Source organism: Prunus dulcis, chromosome 3 (genome assembly GCF_902201215.1).
Source record: "Prunus dulcis chromosome 3, ALMONDv2, whole genome shotgun sequence".
Classification (NCBI taxonomy): domain Eukaryota; kingdom Viridiplantae; phylum Streptophyta; class Magnoliopsida; order Rosales; family Rosaceae; genus Prunus; species Prunus dulcis.
The window spans coordinates 19,213,811-19,239,889 of NC_047652.1; the positions used below are offsets into that span (position 1 = coordinate 19,213,811).

Genomic DNA, 26,079 nt, shown 5'->3' on the forward strand with positions numbered 1-26,079 from the left:
AAGAAGTTAGAAGAAGAATTGATTCTTTACTTGATGCTTGGAAGACTGTTCTGAGCTTTGAAGTTCTCTTTTTTAGCTCATTGTTGTTCAGCTTTTGAACTGTTGAAAGCTTTTATCCGAGTTCAGGTAAATTAACTAGAAATGCTATCTTCCACTCGAAGTCTGAGCTTCTTGTGGAACTCTTTATCATTTAATACTTGTTTCGTTTTTTGGCTGTTTCTTTTTCACTTTTCTCAATCTCTTGCATGTGCTTGCCTCACCAACTTGTTCATATGGTTTAATATTTTATTGGTTGGAAATTGAGATTCCTGGCTTGATTTGGTAATCATAGTAGTTGGTACACTGATAGCCGTACAAATTAGGATTTTCCAAGTAAAACCCATGTTGAAACTTATTCATAAGGTTCCCAAGCGAGTATCAAATTCTGGAATCCAAGGTTGCCAAGCCACTATTAAACATTCTATGTGGATTTCAATTGGGTATTTACTGCAGAATCTCAGTGTTCGAGGTAAATCTTTGAATCCAAGTATTTTCTGAGAATTTTGGGACCCATTTTGACTATAAACTTTATTTTTTTATATTATCTTTGTATATTTATTTTTTGCAGTCTTCAATATGTGATAACTCACTTGTGGTGGTCATCTTCTATCTGCCATTCTTGACAGGTCTTTGCCATTTTGTTCAATGCAGGGGGAACTTAGTTCAAGCTGAAGAATCAACAAGTTCTTTCTATACAGGCAATTGTAGACCTCTGTAGACATGGAGGTCTTGTTGATTCATGTATGCAAGACAAGGGCACTACTTGCTTTGATCTTGCTCATGTGGGTGCCCATGGAAGTGATGGCTGGGACTGAAAATGCCACCCATTCGTCTACAAGGCCAAGTTCTCTGAATATTGGAGCTCTGTTTACATTGAATTCAGTTATTGGAAGGGCCGCCAAACCAGCAATTTATGCAGCAATTGATGATGTTAATTCTGATCCGAGCATTCTTCCCGGGACAAAATTGGAAGTTATTCTCCATGATACAAACTGCAGTGGATTTCTTGGAACTGTTGAAGGTATTTCCTGAAACTCCCTTCTAGAGTGCACATGGAATTAGAACCCGTTTCTTTCTGCGCGAACTGAGTTGCAAATTTCCTTTAATTTTGGGAGAAAAAAACCAAACTGCTATTAATTCTTGATAAGAAAACAGGTTTTAGAGAATATATTTATTCTCAATTTGGGATGTACTTCATTTTTATCAAATTAGCGGCCTTTAATGTTGAATTTGATTTTCTGTTCTGTTGCCCTTTTGAGAGTTCAGAATTCTGGCATTGTATGCCTTTTAAAAAATCAAAACTTTGACTTGCATAATTCCAATTTTGTTGCTGCAGATTATAATGTTGATAGGATATCTTGAGTCTCTGTCTACTCTACTTCATGTCTTACATTTTGTTGTTTTGTTCCATTTTGATGTTTTTCCTGCTTAAAACTGTAGCACCGTAAAATTATTGCTAAGTAAGAATGCTAAACGATTGCAGTCTTGAAAATGCAAGTCCAAAATAAGCCATTCTGATCCTTGTTTGAGGATAAGTGATATGATTTCTAAAGGTGTCCTCCATGTATATGTATTATGATCGGTAAATGACTTGTTTTGTATGATTCTTCCTGTTTGAGTGCCATAGTTTGTAAAAGTTTCTTGATGTTCTGTTCATCCACGCCATTGATTTTATTGCTCGAATTTTATGGACGTCAATATGTCCTTGCATCGACATGAAGCTAAAGATATCTAAATTTTCTTTCTTAAAGAGCTATATATCAAATAGGACTCTCTTTAAGTTGACCCCAGGCCTGAATAATGCATAATTGGCCATCTAACCTCTTGCCAATAATATTCAACATCTTTGAGTTATAATCTGCACCTTCATAATGGTGGATTAAAGTCTTGGATGTGAAAATAAAAAACCAGGATTGCAAGTATACTTGTAGTCCTTGCCTTGCTTTCTCTCTTAAAACTAAAAAGTAACACTGATGTCTTTCTCCATGCAGCGTTGCAGCTGATTGAAAATGATGTGGTTGCTGCAATCGGCCCACAATCCTCTGGAATAGCTCATGTCATATCCCATGTTGTGAATGAGCTCCATGTACCGCTTCTGTCATTTGCTGCAACAGACCCCTCCCTTGCTGCTCTGCAGTACCCGTATTTTGTTCGCACCACACAGAGTGACCATTTCCAAATGTATGCAGTTGCTGATGTAGTTGAGTATTTTGGATGGAGAGAAGTAATTGCAATCTTTGTGGATGATGATTGCGGCAGAAATGGGATTTCTATACTGGGTGATGCCTTAGCGAAGAAGCGTTCCAAGATCTCATACAAGGCTGCCTTCTCTCCTGGAGCCTCCAAAAACGCAATCACTGAGTTGTTGGTGGGAGTAAACCTCATGGAATCTCGGGTTTTTGTTGTGCATGTTAATCCTGATTCTGGTTTGACAATTTTTTCTGTTGCCAAGTCTCTTGGAATGATGACCGCTGGCTATGTTTGGATTGCAACAGATTGGCTTCCTTCTCATCTAGATTCATTAGAATCACCTGGCCTTGATACAATGAATCTTGTACAAGGGGTTGTTGCTCTTCGTCATCATACCCCAGATACGGATCTCAAAAAGAGTTTTATGTCGAGATGGAAGAAACTAAAACATGAAGGGAGTTCGGGCTTCAATTCTTATGCGCTCTATGCATATGACTCTATTTGGTTAGCAGCTCGTGCTCTTGAAGTTTTTTTCAACGAAGGTGGGAAGATATCTTTCTCTGATGACCCAAAGTTGAAAGACACAAATAGAAGCACATTGCACTTAACATCACTCCGTATATTTGATGGAGGCCAACAATATCTACAGACAATTCTTAAGATGAACTTCACAGGTGTAAGTGGTCAGATTCAGTTTGATCAGGATAAATATTTAGTTCATCCAGCATATGAAATTCTGAATATTGGCGGAACTGGGTCCCGTAGGATTGGTTATTGGTCAAATTCTACTGGTCTCTCAGTAATCGCTCCAGAGATCTTATATAAAAGGCCAGTCAGTGCTAATACCACCGCTCAACTTTATAGCGTTATATGGCCTGGTGAAACTACAGCTGTACCTCGGGGATGGGTATTTCCCAACAATGGGACGCCTCTCAGAATTGCCGTGCCTTACCGAGTAAGTTACCAAGAGTTTGTGGCTAAGGACAAGAGCCCTCCAGGGGTTAGAGGATACTGTATTGATGTCTTTGAAGCTGCTGTAAACTTGTTGCCTTATGCCGTGCCACGCAATTACGTGTTGTATGGAAATGGAAAGAGGAATCCTGAGTACGGCAATCTTGTATTTGACGTTGCGCAAAATGTGAGTATCTAGGTGTAAATTTTATCTCTTTAATTAGAGGTGAACAAACTCACCTTTATATATGGTTTGTCTGATTAGGATTAAATTTAGATGCTAAATGATTTTTAACTTGTGCATATGTATCACAGTTGTTATTCATTTCCTCTTAAGGGATTATCAAACAATATGATGGGCTTGGCTTGGGGCTTCTGTATTGCTGTTTTGGTGTTTAAATTATGGCCAATTTTTTTTACTGGCTCCTTTCCTTTTTTCGTTTGCAGAACTTTGATGCAGCTGTTGGGGATGTTACGATTACTACTAATAGGACAAGAATAGTTGATTTTACACAGCCTTACATGGAATCAGGGCTTGTTGTTGTTGTTCCTGTCAAAGAGCAAAAAACAAGCCCTTGGGCTTTCCTGAAGCCATTTACTTATCAGATGTGGTTGGTCACTGGTGCCTTCTTCCTGTTTGTGGGAGCTGTTGTTTGGATTCTTGAGCACCGGATGAATCAAGAATTCCGTGGTCCACCGAGGAAGCAACTCATGACTATTTTTTGGTTAGTATGTTTTATATCGTTAAGGCCCCTAATCTGTTGCCTAGGAATTCACTTACTGGCATTGTTTCATAAATGGAAGAGTACTTTTACTGAAACTGCTTTTGCTTTTTATTTGCAGGTTTAGTTTCTCAACAATGTTTTTCTCACACAGTATGTTTTTCATGCTTAATCTTCCTTTGGTATCATGAAGGTAATTTGCATTATTAACTCCTAACATCCTTCGCTACTTGGACTTGGCGCAGGAGAGAACACTGTGAGCACCCTGGGACGGCTGGTGCTGATTATATGGTTGTTTGTGGTCTTAATTATCATTTCGAGCTACACAGCTAGTTTGACATCAATCCTCACGATGCAGCAGTTGACATCACGAATTGAAGGGATTGACAGCTTGATAGCAAGTAACGATCCAATTGGAGTTCAAGATGGGTCATTTGCATGGAAGTATTTGGTTGATGAGCTCAACATTGCGGAATCTAGACTTGTCAAGTTAAAAACCATGGAAAACTACATTGAAGCCCTTCAGTATGGACCGAAACGTGGTGGGGTAGCTGCCATTGTTGATGAGCTTCCTTACATTGAGCTGTTTATGTCCAACACCAAATGTAAATTCAGGACGGTGGGGCAGGAGTTTACAAAAAGCGGATGGGGATTTGTAAGTACCATTGTTGATTTTGATCTTAAATCACACTGAATTCCTTATTTTCCTCGTGGATACCTCAGACAGGAAAGGTAGCATTATGCTTAAAATGTAGTCATGTGAATGAAAAGAATAATTCTCATATTCAGTTTCCTTGTCTCAGGCATTCCAAAGGGATTCTCCTCTTGCTGTTGACTTGTCGACCGCCATTCTTCAACTCTCAGAGAACGGCGATCTCCAAAAGATCCATAATAAATGGCTTGCGCATAACGAATGTTCTATTCAAATGAATGAAGTTGATTCAGACCGGCTATCTCTGACAAGCTTTTGGGGCCTGTTTCTTATCTGTGGCGTTGCATGCTTCCTTTCTCTTACGGTGTTCTTCTGCAGAATCCTTTGTCAATACCGCAGATTTATCCCGGCTGCCGTGGAAGGGGATGTGGAGGAGATTGGATCTGGCTCCACGAGATCTAGACCCTCGATCCGATCAGCTAGTTTCAAGAACCTCATGGACTTTGTAGATACGAAAGAAGAAAAGATCAAGCACATGCTTAAGCGAAAAGGAAGTGATAGCAAACATGATGAAGCTAGTCCTAGCTCTGATGGGCCGCTCCATTCACCCTCTTAAGGAAAATTTGCTCTCTGCATTCAGCTGTTAACCACACTGTTAATCAAAAAATTTATGTATCTAGTATCCTTGTGCCAAAAGTTCATTAGGTATATAGAATAACATTACATGTTTTAGAAAAACGGAAGGAAAAAAGAAATTATGAGAAGATCCTGTTGCTAGTTGTAGACCATTTTGTATTGAACAATAATGCTCCTACTCCTTATTTTAACTGATGAATGACAGAGTTCCACCAATTGTAGATGATTCCTTTTTACCATATTCAAGTGGAATTAACAGCCCTTAACCCCAACTTAACTACCTGTTCAAGTGATGTGGTGTTTTATACAAAAAGCTTGTTAATAGGAATGGAGCCATTCATTATATGAGATTTTCTATTTTGTCAAGTTTTCTGATGTGGGACTTTTTGAATTCTTCAACAGTTGAGACTAACAAAATAGACAAACACGATATTTCAAAAAAAATATTATTATAACAACCATCTAATTGAGTGGTTAGCTGATTTTGAATTCAAGTAATTTTTTCGCAAATGTAATCTTTTAAAGAATATCTAATTTGGATCATTGAAATACAATGCGTGGTGGGCTTTACAAGTAAGTTTGAGGATGTCTCACCTAAAACATTGAGAATGAGTCGAAGTCTACCTTATTCATTTGAGGTTGAAATGTGTTGTATGATTATATTAGTTGTATATAATATTAATATCTTAAATGCTACGACAACCTGGCTTATGCATGGGACAAGCCACAATTGATAGTTTTATTCCATCTCGTTACTACCAAATAGTGTGACAAATAGTATTTTTCAAATAACAAATATGGAATACTATATGGGTCACATATTTTATCAATGCAAAGCCAACCAACAATTTTATTTTTTTATTTATTTATTGGCATAAGTCATTGGAGAAGAAGTTTATACAAATATTTATTGATATTTCGGAATTTTAAATCTCTATCTATATAAATAAAAATAAAAAAACTCATTCAACTGTACTATACCCAATTCGAACTTTTTTAATTTTATAATTACATATTCACAGAACACTTTATACAGTTAGGTTGAGTTATAAATTAATTTTTTCTTTTTTTCGTTGGAAGATATATTTATTGAGAAATATCATAAGAGTTACGTTAGGTAAAGCCCAACCCAAACGAAAAATATTATTTAATCCAATTGAAGTCGACGTGTGACGACAGAACAAACATGATATCAATGTCTGAAACGATTGATGGACAACGTGTATGTGTGGCGCCCACGTTAATTTAGACTTGGAGGGAGCGGGGAGGCTCATTATCCTAATAATCCTTTTTTATTACTACTTAATTAGACACGTGGATCAAACTGATTTTCATTTGGCTTCTTTATTGATTATAACTTTAGTTCAAATTCGTTGGTCCAATCCAAGCATATCTACGTGTCCTTCATATGATTGAAGCTATGCCTCGGAAATATTCTAGAATTTTCGGTTACTAAACTACATAATTATCCAAAATCGTATTAGGTGCCTAATTTATAAGAAAGAAAAACAGAATTCGGTGAATGTACATTGAAGCAAAGCAACAACTGTTTGGTGTCAATCAAACATCACCCCACACACGCAAACCAACCAAAGTAAAACCTTAAGAAATTGAATTTCTCCTTAGATATTTCCCATTTTAGATGTATGTGTTTTTTTTTTTTTCTTTTCAGTATAACCGAAATTACAGAGAACGAGAATTTCTCACACATATAAATAAGATGTTATGGAGATTCAACTTGTTTTTAGTAACCAAGAAAGGAAATTTCCCAACTCATTTTTTAGTCTGATGCAATGTCTTAATATAAACTTTTTCAGTGAAATTAACGAAATAAACAAACTCACAAAAAAACTTATATGTATAACGATAAATTTATGTCAGCATATAACGCGGTGCTACTGTCACACAAGATCATCACACACCACTTATATAAAACCCGAAAATACGTGTAGTGTAGCAATGAAAGACGGCAATCAGGAGTAATTGGTCCATACTATTACCGGTCAACTGTCCCGTTAAAGTAGTCACATTGATAGCAAAAGGTAGTTGTAACTGAAAAAGAAGCAAAAAAGCAAAAGAAAAAAGAAAATGAAAACACAATGCAAAGCATATTCTAAAAATACCCACAAGTCATGAAAATATGAGAGCAACAGAAGCAGCTTCTCATTTTCCATGGCCTTTACAGAACAAGAGCCTTTCACTTGCTGTTGAGGCCATCCCCCCTACCTTCACCATAACCATAACCATCCGTTTAAAGAAACCAAAAAACATTCAGCTTCAAGATTGATTTGACTGTTGTTCAAGCTTTCTAGCTTTGCCGATCGATCATTTATATATTTATCTATAGTCGAGAAATTAAGAAAATGGTGCACCACCACTTCACCCTCAGGCGAAGAGTTAAACGCCGCGTTACGTTGCTCCGCCGCTGCATTAAACGTGTCATGGATCGGCTGCTCATGTCTTGCCTAGGAAAGCCGGTCCGGTACCGGGTGTTGCCAGTTTCCGCCGTTATGTCCCCGAATCAGACCCCTTCTTCCACTTTCGCGCCGTCATCGTCATCGTCATCGTCGCCGAAATCAAGGGAGCTCCTCTGTCGTCCTCACCATCAAAACAAGAGTACTAGCCGACGTCAAAACCCTGAATCCAAGGACGATTTGGTAGCCTTGAAGATTAGCCTCTTGGGGGACAGCCAAATTGGAAAGACTAGCTTTTTGGTAATTAATGATTTTCCAAACTTGGTATTCGTACATGGTACGAAATTGTATATCATACGAACACAAAATATGTGTTCGTGTGTCTCGTTATACAATTTCGTACCATGTAACATTCTCATTCTTCTTTTTAATTTTCATGTGCTAATTAAATTTGGTTGATCAGGTAAAGTATGTAGGGGACGATGAGAAGGAAGAAGGAGGAGAGACAGAGGCGACAGGATTAAATTTGATGGACAAGACATTGTTGGTCAGCGGTGCGCGTATTTCCTATAGTATTTGGGAAGTTGGAGGTATACAAATATTAATTGTAATCTCATGATTTTATTTCGTTTTATTTACGATTTAATTTTTGAGTTAGTTTACATAAATATGTTTTAATTTTTGGTGCAGGTGATTTAAAATCCCAGGATAATATTCCGGTTGCTTGCAAGGACTCTGTAGCTATTTTGTTCATGTTTGATTTAACAAGCCGGTGTACGCTAAATAGGTGTGTTTGATGTTTCATTAGACTAATGTTGTTTCGATTAGCATTCTTAATCCTTTCGATAATTACATACGAACAAAAGTCTGAGGAATTTAATTTCTGGGATTGCAGTGTCATAACATGGTATCACCAAGCAAGGAAATGGAATCAGGTAACTTTTCCACATAAAATGCATCGAATTTTCTTCGAAGTTATGTTTTTATAATGATTATATCGTCTGTTAATCTTGTTTTATGGTTGTTTTGCAGGCGGCAATCCCAATATTAATTGGAACCAAGTTTGATGATTTCATCCAACTCCCCATTGATTTGCAATGGACAATTGCAAGTCAGGTAAGGTTATATATGCTTTTAATAAACAAAATACAATACAATAGCATAATTTTAGTCATCTCCAGTTCTTGACGCTACTCATATATATATATTTCTTTAGAGAGAAACTCGACGGTACGAGGGAAAAGTCCTACTCATATTTAGGCATTCTCTATCCACTTAATCGTTTATACATAAGTGTTTAGTGAAAGAACATCAAATTATTAGGGGCCTAAGCTAACTAGTAGGATGAGCTTGAAGTAATCTTTCTAGAATAATAAACATTGACAAAAAGAGATCACGAGAATATGGAGACATCCAGGTCAATGCTCAACAGAAAATGGAAGCTAGAAGAGCCTTCTATTCAAATTCAATCTGGGGTGGGGCACGAACACTAACCAACCAATTCAAAACTTTATGGAAAATTTTCAATGCAAAACTTAAAGTGAACCACGGGTGGGCCAAGAAATCCTTAGAAAGAGTCAACTTTCCAAGCAACCACTCTGGTAAAATATAGGCTCCTCCCTTGGTCCCCCTGTTCACAATTCATCAAGATTTCACCTACTTTTGATTCAAAAACAATGGATTCAATACCCACCCATTTTAAGGAGAGTACGGAGTTTGAGTTGTGATATGGTCGGTCGTCCACCATCGCGTGGATGATTTATGACAGTTGAAATGAGACTCATAATGCATCGACTGACAGTAACATTCTTCTTTTTTGTTTAACACGAAACCGCTTGAACTTTTAGAATCTACCACTTCATCATCCAAATGTATAACATCATTTGAGCAATTTGTGCTCCAGTTTAAGGATTTCAATTGGGAAATATATTGAAGCTGAAGTTTGATATCTATGTCTAACTCTGTGTGCAGGCAAGAGCATATGCAAAGGCCCTCAACGCAACACTTTTCTTTTCGAGTGCAACTTACAACATAAACGTGAACAAAATCTTCAAATTCATAACGGCCAAGCTCTTCGACTTGCCATGGACCGTGGAGCGCAATCTCACCATTGGAGAGCCTATTATTGATTTCTAGGGTTGTATTTTGTAAATAGGAGGATCTCTCTTATCTCTCTAGCCCCAAAAGAAGATACAAACAGTCAAACAGGTCGGTTCCTGCAGGCTGGGAGTTGTCATAGTCGTCGTCAGTCTGATAACAATTTGGGTTTCGTGTTTTCCATTTCATGAGTTTTCTTTTACTGGTTCTGTTTCATGATTTGGAGAACTGGAGAGGCGGACAGCCCACATCTCCATATATCAATAAAGTTTTGTTGAAGAAAATTGTGGAGGGAGTTCGAAAATGAAAGAAAGAAAGAAATTACAAGTTTTGCTACAATTTCAGTCCATATCTAATGATCATGCAAATCAAAGTCAAAACCAGCATATCTCAGACAGTAGTCATGCATAGTTTTCTTTAACCTACAACAATGGCAAATAATGATAACAGTCAGAGAATACTGAGAAAAGAAGAAGAGAGAAGAAAAAGGAAGAAGAAAAGTCTGAGAATATAAGGCTTTGTATTGATTATTGTTGAGAATTATTACAATGGAATAGTACTTATATGGTAAACTAACAGACTCTCTTAACAAACTAATAGATTCTCTTAACACTCTAACAGACTCTCTTAACAAACAGACAGAACACGTGCCATTCAATATGAATATATGGTTATCAGATAAAGCTCCCAAAGCGTTTGAATGGGAGATCCAGTTATAGGGAAGAGAAAAACAACCATGACACTCATGTAATAGAAGACAACTTTAAGTTGGTGGTTCAAATAGAGATCAAATAAGCTGCTGAGTTCAACTGTCGGTATAGTTAGAGCATATGAAGCTATAATCTTAGCGGCACTCCAACATTATATTATTTGGACAAGAGATAACAAAAATTGGAAATTTTGTGACAAGCCAACCTAAAAACGAAATTGTTTACGAAGCCAAGGTGGTTTTACTCCAGTTTCACCTCTCTAGTCGGGGGATCCAGCTGCAAATATGTATATGGCTCTGTTGGTTCCTCCCTGCAGGGCAGCACAAACACTTTAGAAAGGCAGCATAAGTGGTAGTGAATGATGTAACTGATACAGTATCACATAACATATAACTATATCTATGTAATTATATGTATAGAATGAATTGGGACAGCATTTCGAAGGTCAATCATACCCAGGCTTGGATCGCATGCACTGCCAGAAGAGCTTAAATGGCCCTGGAACTGTCTTAAATGGGTTGCCCTCAAAACAAGCCTACACAATACACAGGCAAGATCAACTGATAAAAATGGTAGGGAACACTAGTAATGGAGAGTTCAAAACATTCAAACCACTTAATCCTCTCTGGCAGATAACCAAAATGAGAAAATATTCAAGCCTTTTAATACAACTTTGGGGCAGTAGCTAAACAAGGCATCAAGAGTGGAAAGTTTTCAAAGTCACTCCTAAAAAAAATAAAAATTAATCAATGCAAACTCTCCACGTCCTTTATCAATCTGATCATCCCTTAGTATCACCAAAGTCAAGCTTAAATCTAAAGACTTGATCATGGCACCTCCACATTGAAGATGAATCCTCTTCCCATTGAGCTTATTTTCCTCACTTCCACAAACCAACATCTGCAACGCCCTCTCCCTAATCACTATGAGCTATGCGAGTGTTGTTTTAGATTGATTCTAAAGGAGGAAAAACATTGTGAATTATTAGGGGGAAAAAGGGTGTTCCATTTTACCATATACTATAACTTACAAATATAAGTGTTATACAAAGTATATAGCGGGAGCTTGAATTAAAAAGCAGGTTTAATTTCAACTTTGACAGATGACCAAATTCTTTTAAAAGAGAAATTTAATCAAATATGTATACTGATAGACAGTCAGGGCAAAAGTTTTTCAATTGAAACTCCAACTTATATCAAGCACAAACATTGAATTGAACTCAAATCCATCAAACGCGAGCAGGTGAAAGTGTTTGAGCTGAAAAACGCTTCCACTTCACTTCCTCATACCCAAAACCATCAAACCAATTAAACCCAAAACCCCATCTAAACATTACCAAGCCCACCCACCCACATAAGCAATTAGAATGGCAATTGAGCCAAGAAAAAACTGAAAAATTCCAACCCAGTTCTTGAATCTCATTCTTACGACAGAAAGTTAAAGAATTTAATCAAGAACACTAACATTTGTGTATAAAAGATTGTTGAATATCTCATATAAGCATCAGAGATGTGAATTCAGAAAAGAAAAGCACACAGAGGGTTTTGTGTTACTTGGATGACGTCCTCGGCTCGGTCATTGCAGCGATGGGCCTTAGGTTCACGATTATCTCCCTCTGGCCTCCCCCATGGGCTCTCTCTCCTTGGCACCGGTCGAGTCTCGCTCATCGTGAAGGTAATGCAATTCAACTTCAAGCTTCTTTCGTCCCAATTCTATAACAAACATTGATAAAACGGCGTCGTGTCGCACGTAGGAGAGTGTTCTTCTTTTCTTGGGAAAGTGCTCTCCAAATAAAAGCATCAAATAGTAAATAACACCATAACGTTAGCAAATAGTTTCTCTATTTGAAAAAATAATAATAATAAAATAAAATAAAGGGTCCTATTCTATTGATATCATCACTATGAGACCTCTTCATGTGATTTTATCTGTGCAGTAACATTTTATGTGATTTTATTTTATAAATTCACTTCTTTTTCTTTTTTTTTAAATTTTATAAATTGATATGCTAACTACTATAATGTATGGGATCAATGATCGAACTTAGGTAAAAGAGGCAGACACATTACTTTAACTAACTGTACGGGATCAAGGATTAAAATTATTTCTTAAACTTAAGTTTATTGGCATGAAATTGGCGCTACTCATCTTTAATTTCCTTTTTTCCATTTGGTTAATTTTGGAATATGAGAATGTTTTTGCCAAGTACATTCCATAACCAAACATTTCGAATGTCCCAAACATGTCATCTAATAAGAGTTGATGTCTGTGCGTGTGAGTGAGTCAAAACGTCCCCATATAAATTTCACCCCATGTTGATATTCAACGTCCCAAGATCCTCATTTTGCTACCATTCTCATTTCTCCTGGCTAGCTATTTTCCATTCCTCGCAAACATAGCTAGGCCAAACCTCCAAAGTTCACCAACAAAAAAATGGGTGTTCTTGTCAAGCTCATTGATGCCTTGCTCTTCCTCTTGCTCCTGGTGATTGCTTTCGAAAAGCCATTGATCGAAGCACAAGCATGTCTCCCCGGCGACCTCTACCCCAACATTCTGGTAGACCTCAGGAACTGGTATGCCCGCGAGTCGGGCGACTATCTCATGACGGAGATGCCCGATTTCTATGTCGGGGATCATGTGGGTTGAGCTTGTTTTTCAATTGCCTCTCGTGTTCATCAACCTTTATGGAATCTTGACTGGCAAACCTTGGTTCAACATCACGTGCTTGAGCTATGGCATCTCTCTTTTCACTTCTATGGTAATTCTTAAATCCTTTTTAATAGACAAGCGACTCATATTAGAGAGATGATACACAAAATAGTAGTTAGTTAAGATAATATATGTAACGGTTTCTCGACATGTTATATATAATAGATCAAGATTCGTGTCAATTAATTAATCTTGCACTAATTGTTATTGTTTCTCTCCATTGTCTTGAATTTTCAGGTGCCTATATTTGCAGAATTGACGGGGTCAGGAAGGGCACCTGATAAGCTCTTGACTCTGTACTTTTCTTTCTTGAGTTTAGGTGTTTTGGCCATACTGCGTGGGCTGCTACCAACCTCATCAACCAAGTCTTCTGCAAGCATTGGCAAGAGACCTGCTTCCGGTAGGAAGAAGAAAGTTTAAATTTTTACTCTGCAACTCAAAAGTTCTGTGATCTTGATGATCCATCTCATTGTGATTGCCATTTGCCTAGCTTGTGTCTAGTTCAGAAGATTTATATAATTGTATGGAGGAAACATATCTGGAGAACAAAACGTTCTGATTTTTGTAGAATGGTATGTTTGCCAAGAACAATTTATGAGATGCATTATTAGAGAAGAGTTTGACTATATTATATATGTGTCAAATTGTCCCAAAAAAAATTGCTGAAACTAACGTGCATGTTAGTAATGGATTATAGAACAAAGACCAACCTGTACAAACACATATTTAAATATGGCAGTAGACTTTACCCAACTAGCCTCCCAACATCTCCAGGATCTAGTTTTGCAATCTCACACAGAGAAACAGAGCAAAACAGAGCAAAAACAGAGCCTCAAAAGGTCAAAACAAAAATGGATGCTTTAGTGAAGACAATCGACGCCATACTCTTTGTGATGTTTGCAATAACTGCAGTGAACGCGGTGCTGATAGACGTCCAGTTGTGTCTGCCAGCAAGCTTCTTCTCAAGCTCGCTGGCGGAGCTCAAAAACTGGTACGTCCGTGAGTTCGACGATTATCTTGGCAAAGAGAAGCCTCATTTCTTCCTTGGCCTCATATGGGTTGAGCTCGTATTCCAGTGGCCTCTTCTGGTCGCCAACTTGTATGGGATTTGGGCCGCTAAACCATGGTACAACACCACCTGCTTGGCCTATGGCGCCTCTTTCTACACCACCATGGCAAACTTGTGTGTGTGTGTTTTTTTTTATAGCAAAAAGTCACATTTGATTCTTATAGTTTAATTTGGACAATTTGATCCATGTAGTTTAATTTTGGAATTTTCATCCGAATTTGACAGAATTTATAACATGTCCTTGAATTAGGAGGAATTTAAAACTCTATGGATAAAATTGACAGAATTGAAATTACAAAAACCGAAGTAGTAAAACAGGAAACTACACTGATCAAAGATGACTTTTTCGCCTTTCTTCTTTTTTTATGATATGTCAAATTAGTTGAGATTTTAATAAAATTGATTTTGATTAATGTTACATATTTTCTGGCTTATGGCTTGGTACAAATTGCAGGCCGCTATATTAGCAGAGCTCATAGGGTCGGGCAAGGCATCTAATAAAATGTTAAAGTTGTACTACCCTGCTATGGGGTTTGCTCTCCTGGCCATCCTGCAGGGGCTGCTCCCTCCTCCGTCCGCCACTTCTTCAACCGGTGGCAGAGGAACAACCAAAAACGGTGGGCCCACCAAAGAAAAAGAAGATGATTTAGAACTCAAATCTTTCATCAATTTTCCTTTTTTCAATTCTTTTTCCCTTGAGGGAGACACATTCCTCCTGCTTCTTGTTCAACCTTAGTGAACTTGTAACATTGTGTGAAAGGTTTTAAACGTTGATGGATTTATATCAAACGTTTTTTTTTATTGAGAGTAGCATAAGTATTGATGAAACTCTTGTCATGAATCATTGGAAGGTTTTGGGAATTGGATTCATCATCTTGGATGACAATTGCAAAGGAACAGTTTACTTAGAAAAGACGACAATCCTTGATTGATTATAACTCAAGATAAGAATATGTATATATTTTTTTAATCAAAGTAAGAACTTTCATTCATATGGAAGCAACAGTAATACAAACAGAGCTCCTCTAGTGCTATAAAGTGGCCTCATTAAAAACCTTGCCATAAAAATCCCCAGTGGAGGAAATTCGGTCAAGAAAAAAGAGTACCACAACACGACATTACATAATAAAAAATAAAAAACTATCCCCATGTCTATCTTTTTCAACATAAGAACATTGAAGTACGGGTGAAGGAGACTATCATCGATGGCAGTAACATAACTAAAATCTTCTAAGTCGGACAAAAAAAACCTAAGATCTTCTAAGTAAACCGACAAAAAGAAAAGAAATAACCAGTAGTCTTTTTTTTCTTTTTTTTCTTTTTTTTCTTTTTTTCGTTTTTTCTTTTTTTTCTTTTTTTTCTTTTTCCTTGAAGATGCAAAACAAAAGATAAAAAAAAGACACAAAAAAAGAAAGAAAGAAAGAAAAGGCTCATCCTCTTGTATTCTGTCATGAAGACAGAAGTAGCTTAAATTTCGTTCCAGCAGTCGATCAAATCAAATCAGTCTTCCTCAGAATGTTTACGTCCATACTCAGCAACACTTGAAAGCCTTGGGCTTCCACTCTGTCTTCATGGCCGGGGCTGCTCGTCTTCCACTTAAACCACCATTAGAAGCATTATACACAACCGACCCACCATCAAACTCAACAGCATCATCATCGCTATATATGTTCTTTACTAGTAGGCTTTCCATGAATTCCTTCTCCTCCAAGGAAACTTGAGTTTGCGGATTTGTCGTTGAGCCTGCAGAAACCGGAAGCCACCTTTGCCACTCATTACGTCGTCGTATCATGTGACCATGCACTTCTACACGAGTTGAGCGCTGCATCAGAACATCAAGGATAAATGGTATGTTTGTGCACATTCTCTTGAGCTTGTTAAATTCAGCAACGTTGGATATCGGAACCCATCCTTTGTTATCCATCAGTGATCTCAAGAAATAATCCTTGCAAAGATTTTCATCACTGAAATAGTATTCCACTTGTTGAACAATTTTGTTCCTTAAAGTCTGCATGTTAAACTGCGGAAGACCTTGATCGTACACGAATGGTACCGGAGGAGGACCATAACAAAACCCAACACCATGATGCACAGGAATGTTGTTAAACCCTAATTGGTGATACTGAGGAGATTGCCAACTCCAATGGCCACCACCAGAAAAATTACTTGGCTCATAATATTGCGGTTGGTAAAATACTGGGTGATGCAGAGAAGCTTGAACAGGAACATGAGGCAGATGATGTTGCGGCGGTGGTTGATGGAGGTGAGGCGAGAGGGGTGAAAAAGGCTTCGCATCAGCAGAAAGCTTTGTGGCAGCGTAGGGCTTCATTGGCCTGCTTTTTGAGGTTTTTTTAACACTTTACAACAAGAGCAAAGAGGATGGAAAAGTTGAATGCATAGCTGGGGTTTTTTATAGGTTAAGTCTTTTGCCTGGTTCTTATGGGAAATCCTTTTCTATTTCCAATTAGGATTCGTTCTTAACTTTCTGTTTCACAGTTTTTTTGACCTTTCCACCACGCAACTTTGATTTCCTTTTTTTTTTTGACCGAGTATTTCCTGTTCAAGTCAGGAGAAGATTTGACTGCACAAACGACTCGAGTCCAAAACAAACGACAACAACAACAACAAAACGACTAGGCGTCTGCAAAGCAACCTAACATATTAAGAAACGACACGTCGTCAGATTAGGAAATTTGACTTGAGATCCCATTTTGCATACGTCTCCTCCCTCGCACACAAGGTTTCACAGAGCAAACCGAAAGCTCCATTGAAGCAGAGACAGAAACATCGTAAAGTAGGAAGCAAAAATATATATAACCTCAAGAATCCAAAATGGGTGCTTTGGTGAAGCTTGTTGACGCCACACTCTTCGTCTTCTTCTTCGTAATTGCGCTTGCAGCGCCCTTAATCGACGCGCAGACATGCCTGCCTCAGAGCCTCTTCCCAAACGTGTTGGTTGAGCTCAAGAGCTGGTACGCGCGCCAATATGGCGATTATCTCGTGACCCAGAAGCCCCATTTCTTTGTTGGGATCGTTTGGCTCGAGCTGCTCTTTCAGTGGCCTCTTTCAATTGCCAACCTGTACGGAATTTTGGCTGCCAAGTCTTGGTTCAACACCACCTGCTTGATCTATGGCGTTTCTGTGTTCACTTCCATGGTAAAGTTTGCTTCTTTCTTTTAATACATTGTTAACTTATAATCAATTTGTTGTTTTTGTTTGGTTTTATAACGTTGGTTTGTTAGATCTCTTTTCTTTTTCTCGTTTTCCATTGAGCTAATTTCTTATTTTCTTGTTATATATCTTCCCAAACCAGTAATTTTATAGGGTTTTGGATAGGTTAATTGTAGTATCAAATAAGAGGGTGGTTTAATAAGTCAAGCTGTTGGTTTTAGAGTGATTAAATTCATACATCTAAAAATAAGAAGAAGCAAATGAAGTGAATACGTGGGTGGTTGAAGGAGACACATTGGTCCTGATGCTTGTTTCAAATCCTGCAATGAGACTATATAACTTAAAAATTACAAATTGCCTGACAGAATTAGCCAGCTAAGAGAATTCTGAAAATATGTTACTTGGTTTCTCTGTTAGAATCAATGAAATTCTACCAAACTCTGATGATGGCATTTGGCCAATCTGGTTGTATAGTTGGAAACCCCCGGAACTCATCCAGTATGTTATCAGATTTTATCTGGTAAACGCTCATTTTAAGCTTGCATTGGATAAGAAACGAAACACCGCCGCAGGTGTGCAGGTGAGCAATATCTTAAGGCCACATGAATATTGTTGAACTGTTAATAATTACCCCTAAACACTGCCTAACTATGAACTAATGGTGCTGAGAATTGTAATTTGGTTATGGGAGGTGGAGTTCTTCTGCTTTCTGCACCAGATACAGAGTCTGGAATATCAAAATTCTGTTTCTTATTGGATTGTCTCCACCTTTCTTCAAACTTTTTTTTTTTATCTTAACGCTTGTTTGTTTTGTGAAAATTTCAGGTTACTATATTATCAGAACTGGTTCAGTCCGGCAAGGCTTCTGATAAGCTGTTGTATATGTACTTCCCTTTTCTGGGGTTAGGTGTTTTGGCCATACTGCGTGGGCTGCTGCCACCATCCAGCACGACTAGTTCGGGGATTGGCAAGAGACCTACATTGGGTAGGAAAAAGAAGGCTTGAGATACAACTAACTGACTGACTGAGATTTTGTAAGAGTGTGTCATATTTGTCACTTTATGACATTGAATCCACAATGTATCGATGAAACTCTTCTAATGGATGATTGGAAGGTTTTGACAATTGTGTTTCAGTTTAGCGCATGCTTGATGTTCACCTCTTTAGAGATTGTATGTGAATAATGTGGTGAGTTTCTCCCTTCATCTCTTACTTCAACAAAGAGGTCAGAGTGTTCATTAGACATTGCTGGTTTTACCTTCTGTTGGGAATATCTCTGTTCTGCGCATATTTTTGTTTAAGCTGGCTGCTTGCTGCTGCTGCTCTCTTGTTAGTAATTTATCAAATTTTTGGGGGGAAGGTAAAATAGAGATATAACATATAACTATCTCTTAACGACGTCTTAAATCTCGTATCCAGATTGATTTCATCCTTGTATACCGAGGAGGATTAACTTAGGAACTCTGTCAGTAATGTACGTGCCCTGCTGCTGTGATTACGAAGGGGCTTTATGTAAGAGTTTTCTTGGTGACCTGAAGTATCCATGTCTTTAAGGGGACCTGCTTTTAACATGCTTGTTAAAAACAGGTGAAAAGTTCATGTCCAACATGGTTAAAAGTTTTCAATTTAACTTTCTTTCACTTTTACTTGCAAGATAGCTAGTGCAGAAAGGACATCATTTGATGAGAATATTAATTGCAACCACATCTCCAAGGACTCACTACCATGAAGCGAAGCAAAGCAAAGCACAGATGGATGGCATTATGTATTGCTGTACCAGAACCCAGCAGCTTGCTTTCTTGTCTCTACATCTATGGCATATATTAATATCTTATGAAGTCTCGATATACAATCAGAACCAAAAAAATGAAGAGTGGTTGGGTGGGAACTCCATCTTTCCCATTTATTCCAACTTCTACTTTTCTACTTTTCTACTCTTTCATTTGCATGCACCAACTAGGAGAGTACAATTAGTAGAAACTCATTGAGCGTTTCAGAAAGATTCGCATTTCCAGTTGTCATGGGCTCTCAAATTGCTCACCCCAAAACAGCCTTTTTATGAGTTTGGGATAATTTTAGCTCCACAAGACATGTACCAACCAATTTGCTAGCAATCAGTGAGATCCCTTGACAGCAATTTATTTTACTTTTTTAATTATTCAAAGGTCAAAAAGTTAATTACTTTTCGGTCCATGCTAAAGGTGGGCTCCACCTTACCACATCATCAAAAGTATTGGGTAAATAATTCATGTGTATGAAATTACAAAAATACTCCTATCACGTCATCAATTTTAACGTATTTTTAGATGAAGTTGATGATATGGGATAACGTGGAATATCAAACCTTAATTAACGGAGCAAAGTTAGTCACTTTAACTTTTAAAGGGCAAAGTAAGATTTGACTGTAATTTCAGGGGCACCGCTATGAACTAACCTTAATTATCTAGATAAATTTTCAAGAATGCTGGCATAACAATCATTGGGATAAAATTTGTTGACTTTTGATTTCCTCCCCCGACAATGAAAGGACCAAGATTGATTCTATACGTATTGCAACATATGTTAGCCAGCAAAGGGGAAAAAAACGTCTTGACGTTTTTGGTTTTTAATCAACCCCTTGCATTACAAGTACAAAAATAAAAGATAATTTTTTATCTTTGAATGGGAGTTGTTATTGGCACCCAAGAAAATTGTCTGGTTCTACTCGAACATAAAAATATAAGTGAAAAATAACTTTTTTAGAATGCCAATAACAACTCCATTGAATTCGTAATGGCCTAACTAAAAGTAACTTAATAACAAAACCAGCAAATATCTAAATTCAATAAAGACACAACACTTAGAAAGAAAATTACCTAAGCAAAAGCCTTTTTTTTTTTTTTTTTTTTTAAATTTCCCAAAAAGAAATCTTAAACGATCCGACATAGAAAAGCAATATCCATTGCAAAACCATAATCCTGAATCCAAGGTTGAAGAAAAGTGAAAGGAAAGTTCAAATATCCTAAAAATAAGGTCTTAAGCGCTTAATTTGCCTTTAACATTGTTCGAGGAAGTCAAATCCCGAACCCCTAATCTCTTAATTAAGTTACAAATTAAGGATCATGTAAGGTGCGCTCTTGACTTCTCTCTCTCCTCCTGTGTATAAGCCCAAATCCCTTACCACCATCTGTGTCTGTGTTTCTCTCCCTTCACCTTCCTTTCTCCACCTCAAAACACTGCAAAAAACACACAAATAATTATTAAACAGACCAAACTAAGAATTCGTTGTAACATGTGTAACAAATGCAACATATGTGACATGTTACTTTACCTAAAAATTAACTAAAGTTATGTCATGAAATTCATGCAGTGTCGCAAGACAATGCAGCTTTGATCCTCTCTACAGTGCAAGCAATCAGATTGTTAACTGTTGCCACCGACCCGAGAGAGAGCTTGGCGGTGGGGACAGAATCAACCAGAATCTGAAAGGCAACAGTGAGAAGGGAACCACCAGAGCCAGAATCCCCCATGCCTCCTCCATCTGGAAGGATGGCAAAGCCAGAAGGAAGAAGAGCAACATAGTCAGGGTCACTCCCATTTAGTACCACATTCATGGCAACAATGTCCACTGGAGCGTAAATCACAAAGGAAGCTGTTTGGTCTGTGCAGCTCTCTTGCAGTATCAGCATGTTGCTCTGGCTTGAATTCGCACTCTACAAAATCCAGTTCATTTTTAAAAGGGCAAGGTTAATAATTTATCAATTGTGATTAAGAGCAGAATATGGATTAATTAAGAAAATTAAAATAATTATAACAATAAGATCAAGCTACATTTACTCGCAGTAGAGAGACGCAATTTCCAGTGTCGCGACCATTAGCAATGTGTGCCATTTCTTGAACAATTCCACCATTGGAAAGAATGTCCCACTGCAAACACAAGTGATCATGAAGCACAAGTAATTAGTCGAACCAATTTCTATATGTATTTCTTGAATAATTTTAGAATACTAAACTTCCATCTTGGTTTTTCTCGGATTGACCGAAAAGAAAACAAGACCACACATTTTTCTTTTTCTGAAAAAAAAACATGTTTCCATATTAGGAGTGATGTGAAAATCATACACATTTTCCATTTTAGAAACATTACTTGAAATGTGCATGTGATTTCCATATATGCTAATGCTTGTCCATTAATGGTAAAACTTTGTATGCATATGCCATGTAAAGAATGAAACCAACCGTATCCTGGCATCCATATATATAGCTAGCTTTGATTGGAAAGTTGTTTTTGTATTTAAGAAGTTATAGTTATGGTTCATGTATTAGGTTTAGTACATTATTCTGAGATCTGATACATCATCCTAAGAATCGAAGGATAATTAACTCACATACCTCATTACGAGAGTTCTCATCACGGAGGAATTCAAATACCCTTTTGGGAGGAACTGGAAGCCAGAAAGATGTGGCGGCACTGAGCACAATACCGGGAGGCCTGCCAGGGTCATCCACACTCTTTCGGGTCATCACCCGAACATCATCAGCCCCGGTCCCAGACAGCGTTGTCCATGTGTGAGTGGTTGATGCGCTTACTCCAGCACAGAAGCTTATGACCATCCTTTCAGCCAATTTTAACATGCTTTTTCTGCCTTCTTGATTTGTAATCACTAATTAATCATGCATTTAAAAAAAATAAGGCTTAATTAATGAATCCACGTGCATGCACGCATGCTATATTAGACACATGCAATCTTTTAAGAGGACGTCTCTCGTGTTAGACAATACTACAACATAGAAGAATAGCCCCACACAAAATTTTCTCACCATACATACAGAAAAAAAATTGGTTACACTGTAAATTATATTGTTCTTACCACCAACATCACCAGTAGGGATGTTTGATGCCAGGGCACTGGCAAGACGTTCACATTGACGGTCCAAGGTAGCAACCCATCGTTTTGCCCCAAATGCGTTGCCGGAGTTAACCAGCTGCTTGTACAGATTGTGAACACCACGTTCATCCACATCGACATGCTCAACCCATGTAACCTAAAGCACCAAAAGTTTTAAAATTAAATGACAAATAATGTAATGAGTTAAATTACATGATGCAAGTCAAATATGAATCAGGATTGGTATATATATTAGTGTGTTTAATTATTAATTACATTACCTTCGAGTATCCATTTGGCATTTCTTGGATGAGACATCCAGAGGGCCTTCTTTGGCATGACCTTGGTGCAGGATTAGGGCGCAGAGTGTCCAAGGAGACATCTACCACAGCCCAAGTGCCATCAATATGCTGTTTGCAGTACCTCACATAATAACTCTCACGAGTTGGAACAAGTGGTGAGGGTACTTGAAATTCTGCCGTCATCTACCAAATCACAAATAATATATTCAATCCAAACATATAATTAACCACGACAAGATAATGTTATTAAAAATATTTAATGACAAGGGAGAAGATAATAGAATTGTGAAAGTAGATATATATTATACCACTTGCAAGGCTCCATTGTAATTTCCAGCCACTCCAGTTGACAGCACTTCCAGAGTCATAGCTCTCGACACAATCCCAGAAAACACAGTCGACCACTGATTCTAAACAAGATAATAAGTAAAACAAATGATTAGGGTTTATGCTATTCCTCTATTTAAAGATATAATTAATATTTGTTCAATGTTGGTGATACAAGTAAATAAGCTTACCACATCCATGAGAATCTCAACAAGGTTGATGTGGTTCATGATAACAACAGCGCTCTCGCGCGAAGCTTCACATTTGAAATGATTGCTTGGTTTTGGAGCAACACGAGGGAATGTTCTGATATACTCATCTTCATTAAACACGGTGGTGTTGCCATCAAGGCTGGTCATCCACAAGGGTTCACCCATTTGAGCCATTCTGATTAGCTCTTCCATGGCTGCCACTGCAATCTCGATTATCAGTGGTTTGTCTGCCTCATTAGGTCCACTGATAGATCTCAGAAGGTCTCCACCTCCATACATCTCTCCTGCCATGCCCGGCTGACCCCCGAAGCTCCCAACCCCAAGATCAAGTGGACTGCGAGAAGGAACTGGTGAAGACAGAAGAGGGTAATTCCCAACTGGTTTGCCTACATACTTCGCAGCTATTGCTGATATACGGTCAATCTGCACAGTAAAGGAAATAAATTAACAGTGTGGCGACATCTAAGGTGCCAGGTATCTGATAAGAGAACATTACCCTTCTTCAAAATGACATAATAGGTAAAATATCCATGAATAATAAATGTCATCGATATTATCTAAATTCTTTAATTTCTATACCTCTTCTCGTAATCGAGCATTTTCAAGTCTCAGATGGTGTTCGTCAAATGACATCTCTCCGATAGCTGTCGGGCCACCACAATTGGGGCAAGAGGCACTGCCTAGGGCTTCTCTGTACCTCATGTTATCGGCACGAAGCTTTTCGTTTTCGTTACGAAGTTGTGTGTTCTCATGACGCTCGTGCTGAGTCTGTCAAAAAACATTAAATAAAATAATACATAAAACAAAGTTGTGTATATTCCCAAAACCCATTTTAATTAAGAACCTGTCATGAACAAAACATTTTATACCTTCATTTGGGTGCGCTTATTTTGAAACCAAAATTTCACTTGTAATGGTTCCAAACCTAATTCCCGGCTCAGTTCCTTCCTCTGCTTGTCATCTGGGTGGGGACACTCCTTGAAGAAACTAAAACCAAAAAAAAAAAAAAAAAACAGAACATTCATTCATAGTTTAATTTTGTTTTTTTTAAAGGACCATTATGAACTCATTAACAAGAGCTTGTTTGGGGAGATGTGAGCTTAAATACTACTCACGCTTCCATTTCTTGGATCTGATGCTGAGTGTGGCGGTGGTAACGCTTCTTTTTCGGGCGAGGATCTTGGTCGTCACCGGAACCGCCCTCCGGGTTGTCACTGCCGGATTTGGTAGCGCTGTCGAAGTCATCCTCTCGGATTCGGGCAATGTCGCTCTCTGATGTGTTTGGGGCCATGTCCAGCGGGTGCAGATGGCCAGCTTCCATCAAGTTTGGCTGGAACATATCCAGAGAGCTTTAAGATTTTGATTTTGATCCCAAGGCTTAGCAAGCTTATGGTTTCTCAATCTAAAAAAAAACAAGAAAGAAGAACGCATACACATACATTTATATATGGACATGGACATCTCAAAATGTATCACTCAAAAATGTACGAGAAAATGTATATGGAGCTAGCCCATGAGTTGGTCCATATTAAAATACTATTTGAAAGAAAGAAAAAAATTGTACAAGAAAAACGCGTTGAACTTAGATCTCTGTGCCTCTGTGTGTGTAGAGAAAAGCATTACGACTTTTTTCTAATATCGAGACGGATTTTGCCATAAAAAGAAAATTTTGGACTACCTGAGGTCAAACCCGAGAACCACGATTAAATTAAAATGTTAAATTAAGTACCGTTTAGAGAGATGAAGAGGGAGAAGAAATTAAAATTAGGAAAATCGGTCTGAAATCTAATTGAAATATTTTCTTGGTTCAGAAATAACTTGTTTTGGATAAAATAGCGAAATAATTGGGAAAATTTAGATCTAAATTAGCCTTGAAAAGCAGAGAATTGGATATATAAATTAATATTCCAATTAGACAACAAACTCAAATTAAGCACACTGACCTGACCAAGAGTGAGTCCTGAAGATGATCCAAAGCCGCTAATATTCCCATTGCTACCAATCATCGATGGCATGTTTCGTGCCGGAATCATAAGCCCGGCCGGCATAATTCAAACCCCGGAAAATGCCCAAATATAAACCTGAATTTGCAAATTTTTTAGAGGTTATAATTTCTCACACATCAATGTAGGAGGTGTTCTATTTGAGCTTGTTTCAGGTTCTGCGAGGCTGATCTGGACAAAGGGCTAAAGCGATCTTTTCATATGAAAAACAAAGAGACAAGGAGCTGACAAAATGGGGTTTTGTCTTTGCACACTCTCACACTTACTCTTAAGCCATATCTATCTGGTTTTTTTTGGTTTTGTACGTAGGTGAAGAAATAGAGAGAGAATATGAAGAAATTGAGATAAGGGTTGACGATTGTTATACGGCTTTTGATGGACCAAAAATCAGTCTAGACCCAAATGAAAAAACACACATAACGCCCACGAATATCTCGGAGTATGCAACAGTAACACCCAAGTTTCCTTATTTGCTTGTCGTGACCTAGCTGCACTAACACAAAATGCCAAATAAAATTTTGAAAAAATTGTTAGATACGTTACAAATATTTGAGAACACAGAAGGGTTATCGGACAAATTAAAAGACATGAGAGTACATGCAAAATCTGAGCTGGAAAAATATGTACCAGTGTATGTATATGATGTTGCGTGCGCCTGATCAAAAGCCCTAGAAAGAGAGGGGCTTTGGATCTGGATTTGGGCTGAACTTGGTGCCGGGAAACCACTGTTTGGTGACACAAAAAGTGGTTTTCCGGCGTACGGGTTTTGGTTATTAGAGGTTTGTATATGGTATGTAGTACTAATAGGTTTTGGAAGTTGAAGGTGAAGAAGAGGAAGGAGAAGAAGATGAAGATGAAGAGAAGTGATTCAGGAAAGGGAGAAGGCCAAGGAAGGGGAAAGGGGGGCAGAGGGAGAAAAGTATGGCAGCGAGGAGTAATTGCAGAGCGTATTGAGAGGGTGCAATTGCATTTAATGGTGGGAGAGAAAGGTGTAATTGCTATGAGAG

The 26,079-nt window shown here is 37.9% G+C and overlaps 6 protein-coding genes and 1 pseudogene across 11 annotated transcripts; 5 read left to right on the forward strand and 2 right to left on the reverse strand.

Annotated features, from left to right (window-relative positions):
• Positions 1-5,428, forward strand: LOC117621465 (glutamate receptor 3.4-like). 4 transcript variants are annotated; one of them, XM_034351961.1, is made up of 8 exons: positions 15-126; positions 403-508; positions 666-1,060; positions 2,031-3,367; positions 3,628-3,905; positions 4,024-4,055; positions 4,148-4,557; positions 4,706-5,428. In XM_034351961.1, exons 3-8 carry the CDS (start codon positions 760-762, stop codon positions 5,168-5,170), a joined length of 2,823 nt encoding a protein of 940 aa, XP_034207852.1. In that variant the 5' UTR covers positions 15-126; positions 403-508; positions 666-759; the 3' UTR covers positions 5,171-5,428. The 4 variants fall into 4 exon arrangements, with proteins under 4 accessions (XP_034207850.1, XP_034207852.1, XP_034207849.1 ...); XM_034351959.1 differs by lacking the exon at positions 403-508 and having other exon boundaries at positions 1-126; positions 691-1,060; XM_034351958.1 differs by lacking the exon at positions 15-126 and having other exon boundaries at positions 133-508.
• Positions 5,429-7,252: 1,824 nt separating this feature from the next.
• LOC117621454 (septum-promoting GTP-binding protein 1) lies at positions 7,253-10,040 on the forward strand. The gene is made up of 6 exons (XM_034351939.1): positions 7,253-7,904; positions 8,068-8,194; positions 8,295-8,391; positions 8,500-8,539; positions 8,637-8,720; positions 9,576-10,040. The coding sequence occupies exons 1-6, from the start codon at positions 7,554-7,556 to the stop codon at positions 9,738-9,740; spliced, it is 864 nt and encodes a 287-aa protein (XP_034207830.1). The 5' UTR covers positions 7,253-7,553; the 3' UTR covers positions 9,741-10,040.
• A 162-nt stretch (positions 10,041-10,202) lies between these two features.
• LOC117621455 lies at positions 10,203-12,116 on the reverse strand. The gene is made up of 3 exons (XM_034351940.1): positions 11,965-12,116; positions 10,867-10,946; positions 10,203-10,721 (listed from the first exon to the last, which is right to left on the reverse strand). Exons 1-3 carry the CDS (start codon positions 12,076-12,078, stop codon positions 10,652-10,654), a joined length of 264 nt encoding a protein of 87 aa, XP_034207831.1. The 5' UTR covers positions 12,079-12,116; the 3' UTR covers positions 10,203-10,651.
• A 632-nt stretch (positions 12,117-12,748) lies between these two features.
• Positions 12,749-13,727, forward strand: LOC117622872 (annotated as a pseudogene).
• Positions 13,728-13,971: 244 nt separating this feature from the next.
• Positions 13,972-14,925, forward strand: LOC117621935 (sigma intracellular receptor 2-like). The gene is made up of 2 exons (XM_034352462.1): positions 13,972-14,295; positions 14,644-14,925. The coding sequence occupies exons 1-2, from the start codon at positions 13,972-13,974 to the stop codon at positions 14,923-14,925; spliced, it is 606 nt and encodes a 201-aa protein (XP_034208353.1).
• Positions 14,926-16,905: 1,980 nt separating this feature from the next.
• On the forward strand, positions 16,906-18,622 carry LOC117622098 (sigma intracellular receptor 2-like). Its single transcript, XM_034352637.1, has 2 exons — positions 16,906-17,345; positions 18,186-18,622. The coding sequence occupies exons 1-2, from the start codon at positions 17,022-17,024 to the stop codon at positions 18,363-18,365; spliced, it is 504 nt and encodes a 167-aa protein (XP_034208528.1). The 5' UTR covers positions 16,906-17,021; the 3' UTR covers positions 18,366-18,622.
• Positions 18,623-20,284: 1,662 nt separating this feature from the next.
• On the reverse strand, positions 20,285-26,079 carry LOC117622301 (homeobox-leucine zipper protein HDG2). 3 transcript variants are annotated; one of them, XM_034352937.1, is made up of 13 exons: positions 25,700-26,079; positions 25,013-25,560; positions 24,185-24,399; positions 23,939-24,056; positions 23,649-23,837; positions 23,049-23,492; positions 22,839-22,940; positions 22,510-22,713; positions 22,211-22,385; positions 21,732-22,003; positions 21,177-21,266; positions 20,671-21,052; positions 20,285-20,575 (listed from the first exon to the last, which is right to left on the reverse strand). In XM_034352937.1, the coding sequence occupies exons 2-12, from the start codon at positions 25,115-25,117 to the stop codon at positions 20,702-20,704; spliced, it is 2,265 nt and encodes a 754-aa protein (XP_034208828.1). In that variant the 5' UTR covers positions 25,118-25,560; positions 25,700-26,079; the 3' UTR covers positions 20,285-20,575; positions 20,671-20,701. The 3 variants fall into 3 exon arrangements, with proteins under 3 accessions (XP_034208828.1, XP_034208827.1, XP_034208829.1); XM_034352936.1 differs by having other exon boundaries at positions 21,171-21,266; XM_034352938.1 differs by lacking the exon at positions 25,700-26,079 and having other exon boundaries at positions 21,171-21,266; positions 24,185-24,471; positions 25,013-25,126.